General features: G+C 39.2%; 1 protein-coding gene across 2 annotated transcripts in view; it reads left to right on the forward strand.

The window, feature by feature from the left end:
• The window catches only part of rngtt (RNA guanylyltransferase and 5'-phosphatase), a 271599-nt gene that overhangs the window by 105550 nt on the left and 153319 nt on the right, over positions 1 to 12730 (forward strand). For both annotated transcript variants that reach the window (XM_062980844.1, XM_008119536.3), the window contains exon 11: positions 9956 to 10120. In XM_062980844.1, coding sequence (XP_062836914.1) covers positions 9956 to 10120 — 165 coding nt within the window. The remainder of the gene's footprint in view (positions 1 to 9955; positions 10121 to 12730) is intronic.

Here is a 12730-nt window from a genome sequence, read left to right on the forward strand (position 1 = left end):
GAAAGCCTTCGACAACACATTGAGCAGATCGCTTGCAATGGAAAGGAATGTCTCAACCTCGTCGTAGTTTGAGATTGGCTGGAAAGCGAGAGGCATCTGAAAGAAAGTGAAATGCATTTTTGGGTTGCTTTTAAAACTGTGTCTTTAGAGACAGATCTTTGTCAAAGCAAATTCTCGCTTCATCTGAGTAGATGTCCATGCTTCCCTGCCTTAGAGATTCTCCTGTTCCTGGATCTTTATAACCTATGGGACTTTGTTCTTTTGGATTTACTGACTCTTGTTTTGCCTATGGATTATTGGATTTACCGACTCTTCTTTTGCTTATGGACTATTTGATTTTACTGACTCTTTTACAACTACGTTGGGAACTTTATATCTGCCTGCTTTGATTTATATATTTGCTTTTGCTCAATAAAATTACAAAAGACTATCTTCTGTGTGTGACTTGGTGTCAATAGAAAGGTGAACTATTCTGAGGTGCGACACAACCAGAACTCTTTAAATTAATATTGAAAGTGTTATTGAAGAAATAACACTTTAAATATAAATTGAAATATTTTTTAAACTCTGGTAAAATCAGTTTTTATTATAAGGTAAAACTGTGTTACATTAAATTAAGTTTGTCTTTATTTGCTTTTAATTACTGTATTTGAATATTATATGGGATATAGCCTATTTTTAATAGTAACTCCCAAGCAACCAGAAACTACATTTATTCAGTATCTACCAATCCTTATGGGTGCCAGTTAACTGAGAGTCTACTGTACTAGGTTTCTAGATAGTATACTGATAGTTACTATGGCGTAAAGGCAAAGTTGCGATGCAGTGCCATTGCAACAGAATTTATTCCATTCTCTGCTGCAGTTCTCATTCCTCTCCAAAAGCTCACAGTAGAGGGATTGATTAATGGCCTGTGGAACTAAACCGTTCCAGTTCAGTGTTGGTAATTTCATGAAATCACTGATGTTGAGGTCTTCTACTTTATATTTTATATTGCCCTATGAGATTTCCTATTTTAAATGTGTAGATGTCATTTTTATAAATTAGGACCACCTCCAAAAACCAACTCAGGGGAAAAAAAACCTGACTCTGCAGTCACATGTTGATTTTTTGGGGTCGGTTGGGTAGAGGGTTGTGTGTGTAATGCCTTACAAGTTAGCTTAGATTGCACTAAAGGTAAAGGTAAAGGTTTCCCCTGACATTTAGTCTAGTCGTGGGGGTTGGTGCTCATCTCCATTTCTAAGCTGAAGAGCTGGCATTGTCCATAGACACCTCCAAGGTCATGTGGCCGGCATAACTGCATGGAGAGCTGTTACCTTCCCGCCAGAGAGGTAGCCATTGATCTACCCACATTTGCATGTTTTCGAACTGCTAGGTTGGCAGAAGCTGGGCCTAACAGCTGGAGCTCAACCTACTCCCCAGATTTGAACTGCCAACCTTTCGGTCAGCAAGTTCAGCAGCTCAGTGGTTTAACCTACTGCGCCACCAGGGGGCCCTAGTGTACATTGTGGAGTAATTGTAGATTTTTCTTTTCTTTTGTTTCATTTTTCACATTTAATTGATATTTGTTGTTTATGTAACAACACAAATAAAAACAGATAGTTATTCTGCTGACTCAGGTATTTATGAAACTACTGTGCATTTGTGTCATTTAAAAAATGTTCTTTTTGAAATTGTATTTTTTTGAAAAAAGTTAAACTATTTTAAATAGTAAATGGGCTTCAGTTTTGCCGTTTCTCAATTACTGTTTGGATAAAATATTTTAGTGTGTACAGTTTAAAGCAAATTTATCTTTAAAAATACATTTTATTACCATGTGATATTTATGAAATTAACAGATCATCTTTTATGGCATCCTGTTGTCCATAATATTTGAGGCACAGTAAACTGATGATTATTTGTGAAAACAAATGCAAGATTTATTCTCTTTCTCTTCTGGATATCTCATTGGGCTAAAATGCAGATTCAGGCTGTCCTTTTTATATCAATTTTTAAAGACAATAATATAAAAATAGCACATGAAAACAACTCACTAGGAATTTATTTTTCTGTTAATACAGGGAGTGGATTTGTTCTTGACAATTTTTTCGCTAGTTTAAATATAATTTGTATGGTTACCAGCATATGTTCTGTTTATGAAAGTTTGATATTATATTTTTGAATATGATAGATAACTACCTCTAAGGTCTTTGATTCTTTAAAGATGCTTTTGGATTCTTTTTACATTAATCTCAGCCATTACTAAATGTTTTCCAATATGATGCCACAAAAGAAGCATCCGAGTTGCTGCGTGGAACAGATTATCTTTTAGATCTTTCCAACATTTGATTCTTTGAAACTTATACAGAGAACAAACTTCAAGCTCAGTAGATTTTAGTTCATAGTATTAGCTTGTGCCAGAAGTTCAGACCATTGTTACAAATGTAACTTGAAATAAGTACTCCTCAAAGACATTCAAAGCCAAAGTTAGTGTCAGTTAAGGACTTATAATGCAGAAAGAACTGAGTGTAGTTTTTAGTTATACCACCTATATTTTAAACATCCTTTTCAAATTTAATTGATATATGTCATATTTTTTGTTTTTGTGTTCCCCCTAGCTGCTGACCCCAAACACCCATAATTGGCAACCCAGATTCAGTTTGTAGTAATGCTGCATACTAATCAAATAATTTCCTGCAATACAAGCATTTCCCTGATTCTTTTGAATAGAGTTTGTATTTTTATGCTGACATCTAGTTGCTTCCCACTTGACCTGAATGATTTTTTTCCAGTTAATTTCTGACAGGATAGATCTATGAAATTTTGACATTTCTTCTTTCTGGGCGATGTCAAAAAAGGTACATACCAGAGTTGATCAACCATGGAAAGGAAGGCTGTATATCCAATATGTTTTACTCTAAATCCCCACATTTTCCCAATATCCCCAAAACACTCCTTTGGGTTGAGTGGGATGCCCCCACAACCCCCTCTTTATCTCAGTTTTTTTGGGGAGTGGTGTTGTGGTGATTTTTTTTCTTACTCCTAATCCATTCCAAAATTGCATAAAAAGACAAGTGTATGCTTCCCTAACCCTCCCAGCCCTCCTCAAAATCATAGAATCATAGAATCATAGAATAGTAGAGTTGGAAGAGACCTCATGGGCCATCCAGTCCAAACCCCTGCCAAGAAGCAGGAAATCGCATTCATAGCACCCCCGACAGATGGCCATCCAGCCTCTGTTTAAAAGCCTCCAAAGAAGGAGCCTCCACCACAGTCCGGGGGAGAGAGTTCCACTGCTGAACAGCCCTCACTGTGAGGAAGTTCTTCCTAATGTTCAGGTGGAATCTCCTTTCCTGTAGTTTGAAGCCATTGTTCCGTGTCCTAGTCTGCAGGGCAGCAGAAAACAAGCTTGCTCCCTCCTCCCTATGACTTCCCCTCACATATTTGTACATGGCTATCATGTCTCCTCTCAGCCTTCTCTTCTGCAGGCTAAACATGCCCAGTTCTTTAAGCCTCTCCTCATAGGGCTTGTTCTCCAGACCTTTGATCATTTTAGTTGACCTCCTCTGGACGCTTTCCAGCTTGTCAACATCTCCCTTCAACTGTGGTGCCCAGAATTGGACGCAGTATTCCAGGTGTGGTCTGACCAAGGCAGAATAGAGGGGGAGCATGACTTCCCTGGATCTAGACGCTATTCCCCTATTGATGCAGGCCAGAATCCCGTTGGCTTTCTTAGCAGCCGCATCACATTGCTGGCTCATGTTTAACTTGTTGTCCACAAGGACTCCAAGATCTTTTTCACATGTACTGCTGTCTAGCCAGGTGTCCCCCATTCTGTATCTTTGCATTCCATTTTTTCTGCGGAAGTGAAGTATCTTGCGTTTGTCCCTGTTGAACTTCATTTTGTTAGTTTCGGCCCATCTCTCTAGTCTGTTAAGATCGTTTTGAATTCTGCTCCTTTCTTCTGGAGTGTTGGCTATCCCTCCCAGTTTGGTGTCGTCTGCAAACTTGATGATCGTGCCTTCTAACCCTTCGTCTAAGTCATTAATAAAGATGTTGAACAGAACCGGGCCCAGGACAGAACCCTGCGGCACTCCACTTGTGACTTCTTTCCAAGATGAAGACGACGCATTGGTGAGCACCCTTTGGGTTTGTTCGCTTAGCCAATTACAGATCCACCTAACTGTAGTTTTGTCTAGCCCACATTTTACTAGTTTGTTTGCCAGAAGGTCGTGGGGGTCTTTGTCGAAGGCCTTACTGAAATCCAGGTACGCTACATCCACGGCATTCCCTGTATCGACCCAACTCGTAACTCTGTTGAAAAAAGAGATCAGATTAGTCTGGCATGACTTATTTTTGGTAAATCGGTGTTGACTATTAGCAATGACTGCATCTGTTTCTAAGTGTTTGCAGACCACTTCCTTAATGATCTTTTCCAGAATTTTGCCTGGTATCGATGTGAGGCTGACCGGATGGTAATTGTTTGGGTCATTCTTTTTTCCCTTCTTGAAGATAGGGACCACATTTGCCCTCCTCCAATCTGCTGGGACTTCTCCCGTTCTCCAAGAACTCTCAAATATGATTGCCAGTGGTTCTGAAATAACTTCCGCTAGTTCCTTCAGTACTCTTGGATGTAGTTGATCCGGCCCTGGGGACTTGAATTCGTTTAGAGTGGCCAGGTGTTCCTGGACAACTTGTTTCCCTATTTGGAGTTGGATTTCCCCAAATCCTTCGTCCATTTCATGTTGCTGAGGTTGAAGATGGCTTTCTTTTTGTGAGAAGACCGAGGCAAAGAAGGCATTAAGCAGTTCTGCCTTTTCCCTGTCCCCTGTCGCCATCACCCCATCTTCTTCTCACAGAGGCCCTATCGCCTCCTTTTTCTTCCTTTTTCTACCAACGTAAGCAAAAAAGCCTTTTTTGTTGTTTTTAATGTCCCTGGCAAGCCTGAGCTCATTTTGCGCTTTAGCCTTGCGAACCTTTTCCCTACAGGAGTTGGCTATACGTTTGAATTCTTCTTTGGTGATTTCTCCCCTTTTCCACTTCTTGTGCATGTCACTTTTGAATCTTAGCCCGGTTAGAAGTTCTTTGGACATCCATTCTGGCTTCTTCGCATGTGCCATATTTTTTTTCTTTGTTGGCACTGTTTGCATTTGTGCCTTGAGTATTTCACTTTAAAAAAACTCCCATCCATCGTTAACTTCCTTGTCTTTTAATATTGGCGTCCATGGAATGCTGCTCAGTATTTCCTTCATTTTTTGGAAGTCAGCTCTCTTAAAGTCCAGAATGCGTGTTTGACTTGTCTTAGTTTCAGCCTTCCATTGTATCACAAACTGCAGGAGCACATGGTCACCTGCCCCTAAGGATCCAACGACTTCTACTGTATTGATCAGGTCTTCCACATTTGTTAAAATTAGATCAAGAGTTGCTGATCCCCTTGTTGCCTCTTCTACCTTCTGGACCATAAAATTGTCTGCAAGGCAAGTGAGGAATTTGTTGGACTTTGTGCTCTTGGCCGAGTTTGTTTTCCAGCAGATATCAGGATAGTTGAAGTCACCCATGACTACTACATCTCTTCTTTGTGCCTGTTTGGTCAGCTGTTGACAAAAGGCTTCATCAAGTTCTATATCCTGGTTCGGAGGTCTGTAGTAGACACCCACGACGAGATCTTTTTGAGTCCTGGTTCCCTTGATTCTTATCCAGATGCTTTCAAGCTGGTTTCCCAGATTACAGTCTTGCATTTCTTCTGCAACGTAACTGTTTTTGACATATAAAGCTACTACCCCTCCTCTCCCCTTTGTTCTATTTCTGTGAAAGAGGTTATAGCCCGCAATGGCTACAATCCAGTGATGGGAGTCATCCCACCAGGTTTCAGTGATGCCTATGACGTCGTACGTGTGGTGGTGTGCTAAAAGTTGGAGTAAAATACCCCTGAAATCGACCAAACGGTGTCCAGAAGTGACATTAAGCGCATTGACATCTGCTACTCTGGTCTGCTGGGGAGGGGGCACAGTAAAGAAATTGCCCCCTGGCCTTTTTGCTGTTGCCCACGTCTGCTCTGGGCAGTATGGGGACATTTTGGGGGCCGGGCAGTATGGGGGCCGGGCTGTGGCGCAGCTGGCTAGTAACCAGCTGCTATAAATCACTACTGACCGAGCGGTCATGAGTTCGAAGCCCGGGTTGGGTTAAGCCTCCGACCATTAAAAAAAAAAATAGCCCCAGCTTGCTGTTGACCTAGCAGCCCCGAAAGACAGTTGCATCTGTCAAGTAGGGAAAATTTAGGTACGCTTTATGCGGGAGGCTAATTTAACTAATCTACAACACCATAAAACTGCTCACGAGGAAAAGAATGAGGAAGAACAGCCACCAATTGACGGTGAAGCAACAGCTCCCCCAGTCGCCGGAATCATGAAGTTGGAAAGATGTTAAAATGCCTCTGTTTCTGTCTAAAACTGAATGTTGTTTGTCTGTTGGCATTGAATGTTTGCCATATATGTGTTCATTGTAATCCGCCCTGAGTCCCCTTCGAGGTGAGAAGGGCAGAATATAAATACTGTAAATAAATAAATAAATAAATTTTCAATATTCAAGCTCAGGAAAAAGTGCTTAGAAATGAGAGAATGAACAGAAGTCTGTCTTAGGTCTAAATTGGTAGGTATTTTCTCCAAATATCCCCCTCCAAGAGAGCGTTTTGGAGGCAATATTTTTTGTTGGTCTTCAGGTACCACCAAACACATGTATACAGGCTGTACTTTGCCCAACTAGAATAGATTATTTTAGACAACTGCAACTATAAATGTAGTAGCAGTACAATACAGGCAGACCGCAATTAAAATGAAGCAACTTTTTCCAAATTCTTTTTGTGCCCAACCTCCTATCCATTTGTTGGGTCTTCTGTCTTGCTGTAGGCTTGCTCTTTCTTTCCTCCTTCCCTCCGTCCTTCCTTCCTTTCTTTCTTGGCAGAATAATGGGGAGGATGGTGAAGGATGGTTTGGAGAAAAGTAGACTTGCAGTCAACAATGCAATAAAGCTTGACCTGGAAAAGAATGAGAATTTGTTCAAGGTGATGCTACTGTATCTGAGTGTGCTTGTATTCAACCAGAAAACTGCCTCCAGGATCCATTTCTGCACTTGGGAGAAGAGCAAAGCAGAAGGAAAAGGGGAAAGCAGACTATCCTGCCTGGTTGGCTATACTGACATGTTGAAAAACCATAGATCTTTATGTTCCACTCCCAAAATGGAAATCATAAGAAATACGTTATCTTGTGATCATAAGAAAGATGTTGGAAGATGTTTTCAAATAGTTTCAAGAAGAGTCAAAATGTTTATGTTTACTCATGCAAAATTTCATTTAATTTTGAATTAAAAGTTTGCTGAAACATGTTGAATTGGTCTTGGTGGAGGAACCTATCACTATTCTTTCCATATTATTTCTCCCTCTGGTACGAAAGATTCTGTCAAAGAAGCAAGGTTCAGAAGCGCATTTACTTCCTTAACTGAGGTATAGCTGCACTCATATTGGTCTTTTTGTCAAGTTCAGAGTTTGGTTCATTTTTAATTTTTTTCATTGTGTTTATATGTATGAGAGAGAAAAGGTGAAAGAGAGTGTTTTATTGGGACTATAGTAGAAGCCATGCTGGATAAGACCAAAGGCTTTACTAATCGAGCATTAAGTTTTCCAACATGCTGCCTCTTTGCCTTTTGCTGGCAACAGTGGCTTTGTTCAGTTCCTAGGCATAGCAGGGAAACAGTTCTTGAGCTGTTGTGATGCTGAAAAAATTCAGGAAATCTCAAGTCTAGTTTTGGAGAAGCCCTTCTTCAGTCCTGGCAACAAACCTTTGAACATGCTTTGCTTTTTTGCATGAATGCTGAGACACATGGACCAGAGCCCATTTGCAAAAGACATACACTTAAAATTTAAGAATCCAGAATCTTCTAATTTGCTTGGAATACCAGGGGGAATAAATAGAGCATAGAAACCTTTCACCTAGTAATCTGTTCTTGATTATTCTGTTGTCCTTCATTTCAACAGGAAATGTAGGGTAAAACGTGGAGTCATTTCCCCCCGTTTGTTAAACGTTTGTGAGCCTAAGTGGGTTTTACAAACAACCCAGAGATCTACCAATTACTCAAGGTCTACTTCTGCTGATTTGTAACATAGAAACACCTGTTTTAAAACACATAATTAAAGCAATAGTTCCATACAATTTCACATAAAACATTTAGCTTCCTTGAAGGTTTGCAGATTTATTAAGATGATTATTCTAGAAAGCTATAGCTGGTTGTCAAGCTTGAAATTTGGTTTCCGAGTAATTTAAAGTTAAGACAGTTGTGGCATATGCTTTGCTTTGGCTGAACATATTAAGGCAAGTGTATGTCTTATAGGCATAACGTGAGTGGGTGTATGCTCTTGAGTAAATTATTCAGTCAGTTTTCTTCCAGGCCATGATTTTACAAGTTCTCACTCAGTGTAGTGCATCAATAACTCTCAGCAGCACATCAATAGCCTTTTCTTTGTGATTATTCTTGTAAAATCTAGCTGAAAAGTATAGAGAATGCTATTCAGACTTTTCACAAAAGTAAAGCATTTCCTTTTGTTGAAGTCAGCAACATTTGCTTTTTGCTTAGTATTTTTTTCATATTCCATACAATTCCAAAGATTCTCCCCTACCAAACTGTTTGGACCAATGAGTTGGTGGGGAGGGGCAGATAGCTGACTGTCGTGTGTGCCTGTGGTGGTGCAAAGACTGGTGAAATGTGTGGTGCCTTGTGCAAACAGAAGCTCTTTCCATTATTTGAAAGGCTTTACTGGATGCAATCTATTAGCTGACAGTGCATTCTAGAAGAATGGAGCTGAAAGCCAGTGTCCTATAGTGTGTTTGGTATAGAACTAAGAAAGGGGAAAATATATCTCTTAAAAAAATAAGCTCACTGCCTTGCTTTTTGTTTACTCAATTGCAGGTTGGGTTTCCCTTATTCAAAATGCTTCAGGCCAGACATTTTTTGGATTTGTTTGGATTTTAGAATTTGTATTTGCATATATGTGGTGAATAAGGGTTGGGAGAAATGCATTTCTAGGATGCCCCCTTGCCACACTGGGCAGAGAGCAAGCATAAAAGCCACTAGGCGAGCTTTCTTTTAACAGGAGCTTTATGTAAGCAGGGCCTTCCCACCTTTCCCGTGTTCTCTTTCCCCCAATAAGACTATTTGGGGGAAAACTCACCCAGTGCTAGACATGTGCCTAGCCACTTTCCCTGAAGGCAAAGTGGTTCACTGGTGGCAAAAAGTTTATGTTTTGGAATATTTTGATTTTTTTTAAACTTTCAGATATTTATTTATTATTATTTATTTCTCACATTTATATCCCGCCCTTGTCACCCGAAGGGACTCAGGGCGGCTTACAATAACGGCAACAATTCAATGCCCATACAAGTTAAGGGAGATGTAAGCTCTACTACAATATTATTCTATACAATTATTCAGTCACAATGTATAGCCATTATTTTTGAAGCATACCTTCACAATTGAGAATGTGAATACATATATGAAACCAAGAGAGGTTGTGATATTGACTCATTTAATGATGCTTCCCTGGTAAGTATTACATAGAGAAGTTAGGGCTAAAAGAAAATGTGAAGCAATTTTCTGCTGCCAGTTAAGAGTGCAAAAATGTGTATATGCTACCATAGAAAAAGCATTGATAATTAAATATTTTGAAAATCCACAAACCTTGAATAAATAAAAAAAATTAAAGTGGCTCTTTTAAGTGTTACATATTTCCAACTTAGGGTGTTTAAGTGAGTTACATATTTCCAACTTAGGGTAAGAGGACTGTACTCCTTTCAGATTTCAATTTTGTTACATTTAAAATAGTAATATTTTTAGCTGCAGATCATTGTCTAGTCAGACTTTTATGCATATAATTTAGATGTTACAAATACATTAAATAATGTGGAATTTTGTTATTTTGACTTTACAGGGACAACCAGTTGGAGACTGCGATTTTAACATTCGTCTGGCATGTATCGAAAAAGAAATTATATTCCCACGGCATGATAAAATTAAGAATGGGCAAATTGACAAAGCAAAAGAACCTTTCAGTGTTCGTCACAAACCGTTTTTTGATATTCATGTGGCAAAAAAGGTAAATACCTTTTTTTAAAAAAATAATCTTTATTAAGAATTTTTTTCCATTATTGCATTAATCTATCTAAAGGAACGGATGGGGTGGGAAAGTCGAGGTAGGTGGGTATGGGAGGGGTAAGGAATAGGGAAGGGGGTAGCCCTATCATGGGTTTAGGGGTGTGGAGGGATGTCTCGTGTGGGTCAGGGTAGGGTTCTGGATTGGGAGAAAACTAGGAAAGGCTAGGGAAAGAGTGGGGATGGGGGTCAAAATTTGACTCCCGGATTGGGTCCCAATTTTTGGGGGGTTAAATACCATCTGTGGATGGTTTTTAGCCAATTTTCTTTCAAGTCAATTGAATAGCAATATTTTATTTTTTTATTCCAAATATTTTCCCATTCGTCCATTGTTATAGGTCTACCTATATTCCTAGACCATTTTATCATTGATTCCTTGACTATTTCTCATTCTGTATTCCATTCTATTAGTTTATTATATAGAATCGTTACCAATTTTCTTGTTTTTCTGGAGTATATTGTCCCAGAAATTATTACTCAAATTGAAACCAATTTCTTTATCTCTATTATAGCTTTCTTTTATTTGATGATACTGAAACCAGGATATGTTCTTATGTTTTTTTTGGATTTCCTCTAATTCTTTAATACCTATATTTCCAGACACTAAGTTTGTTTTTTTTATGATTTCTTTATATGTTGGCCAATTATTCCAGCCCAGTAATCTACGTTGGTTGGCTTCTAAAGAGGAAAGCCAGAGTGGCGTTTTCTCATATAGATGTCTTTTATATTTTGCCCATATTTTAATCAAAGATGACCTCACAAAGTGGTTTCCAAAATCTTTATCAATTTTCATATTATCGTAGCATAGATATCCATGCCAACCCCATTGGTTCTATTCCTCGCGTCATTGGAGTGGTAAATACCTGTTTGATGATCTAACCGAGTATCAGTTAACTAATAATTCTCTTTGCTTGTGAGCTTTTGAATGCTTTTGAGATTTTGTTGTGTTTAAAAATATACAAACAAACAGGGTTTGCATCAATGAAAACAAATTGCACAATTGATGTATATTTTTATTTCCTGCTTCTGAAGCTCTTCATCAGGAGGTTTGGGTGCTCCTCTTGAATATGGTCTGTTACATAGCTTGAACCTATACCAAATAGGACTTTATAGATCATAACCAGCATTTTGAATTGTGTGCAGAAAGTGACAAGGAGGGAGGTATGATGGATGGGGAAACAAGGAAGAGCCTCCTCAGTGGCTGTTCATAGTTTCTGGAACTCACTCTGTAGGAAGTTTGGAATGGGCTCTCTCTTTGTTGTCTATCCTTTGACATTTTTCACAGAGGCAGATCAGACATCCCCAAGAACACCATAGTTGGTGTATTAGTATTACGTGTGCAAAAGCACTCCTGGCTACCATGGAAACCCAATTCAAGGTGGGATCCTGGAATATAGCCAAATGGCGAGCCTGCATCTTCAGAGGAAGTGTAACTCCATGTAGCAAAGGCTCTGTTCCTATCTCCCGATCCGTCTTTCAGCTGATAAGAAGCACCTCTCTTGCCTAGATTAAGGGCCCATCTACACAGCACCTAAAAAACGGAAGTTACTGGGTTAAAAGGGATGGCTACATGACATTAGCGGTAAACCTGTGCTGATTCGCTGCAACTGACTAAAAACACTGGGTAAAAGGTCCTTTTTTATTCTGATTCTGGCTGTAAAATGTGCATATTCGCATCACTGTATATCCCTACACTCACAGGATTTTTTTTGTCCTCTATTTAAAACCTGCAATTTTGTGATGTCTGGAAGCGTCGTAAGTTTCATTTTGTTCTCCGTTACCCAGTTCTCTTCCTGATGCCAGCTACTGGTTTAGAATGGAAACAGCCTTTTTGGAGTTAGGTGGAAAGGAGTAAATATTGTTCAGTGCCATCTTCGTATTGGAAGCACTGAACTCTAAACCTCTGGACCAACTTATCCTAACAATTTCATGTAAATGGTGAATGGCATGCAAGATAAAGCAGAGCCTTGAGGAACCCATAGACCTTAATAACTTTGAATAGGAATTATGTCTCACTGTCTTCTGGAATAAACTTTCCAAGAGAGAACAAAACTATTGCAAAATAGCGCCCCTGGTTTCATTCCAGTGAGGCGGGCCAGAAAGATACCATGATTAATTGTATCAAAAACTGCAGAGAGGTTCAGCAGATCAAACAGGGATCGTTTTCCTGTCTGGTTCTTAACAAGGAGACCAAAATCATCTGTTTCTACAACAAGGCCTGAAACCAGACTTAAATGGTTCTAAATAGTTTCATCCAGGAATCCTCAAAGGTGGGAGGTTACCATGTGCTCTGATACCTTGTTTAAAGAATTTACCAAAATTTAGATGTTTGACTCTGGTCAATAGTTATTCATTCTAGAGAGATCTAGAATCAACAGATGCCTTACAACTTTGCCATGAGACTGTTCAGGAGTTTTCTACTTCAGTGTGAATTCAAAAATATTTTGAATGTGTTAAGGATGTGACAAAGGCTTTCAAATTCTATCAATGTATTTGGAAAACATGAGAATCTCAGAATCCTTTAGACAAAAGATAGATATTTGTAAAAGCAGAT

Source organism: Anolis carolinensis, chromosome 1 (assembly GCF_035594765.1).
Source record: "Anolis carolinensis isolate JA03-04 chromosome 1, rAnoCar3.1.pri, whole genome shotgun sequence".
Classification (NCBI taxonomy): domain Eukaryota; kingdom Metazoa; phylum Chordata; class Lepidosauria; order Squamata; family Dactyloidae; genus Anolis; species Anolis carolinensis.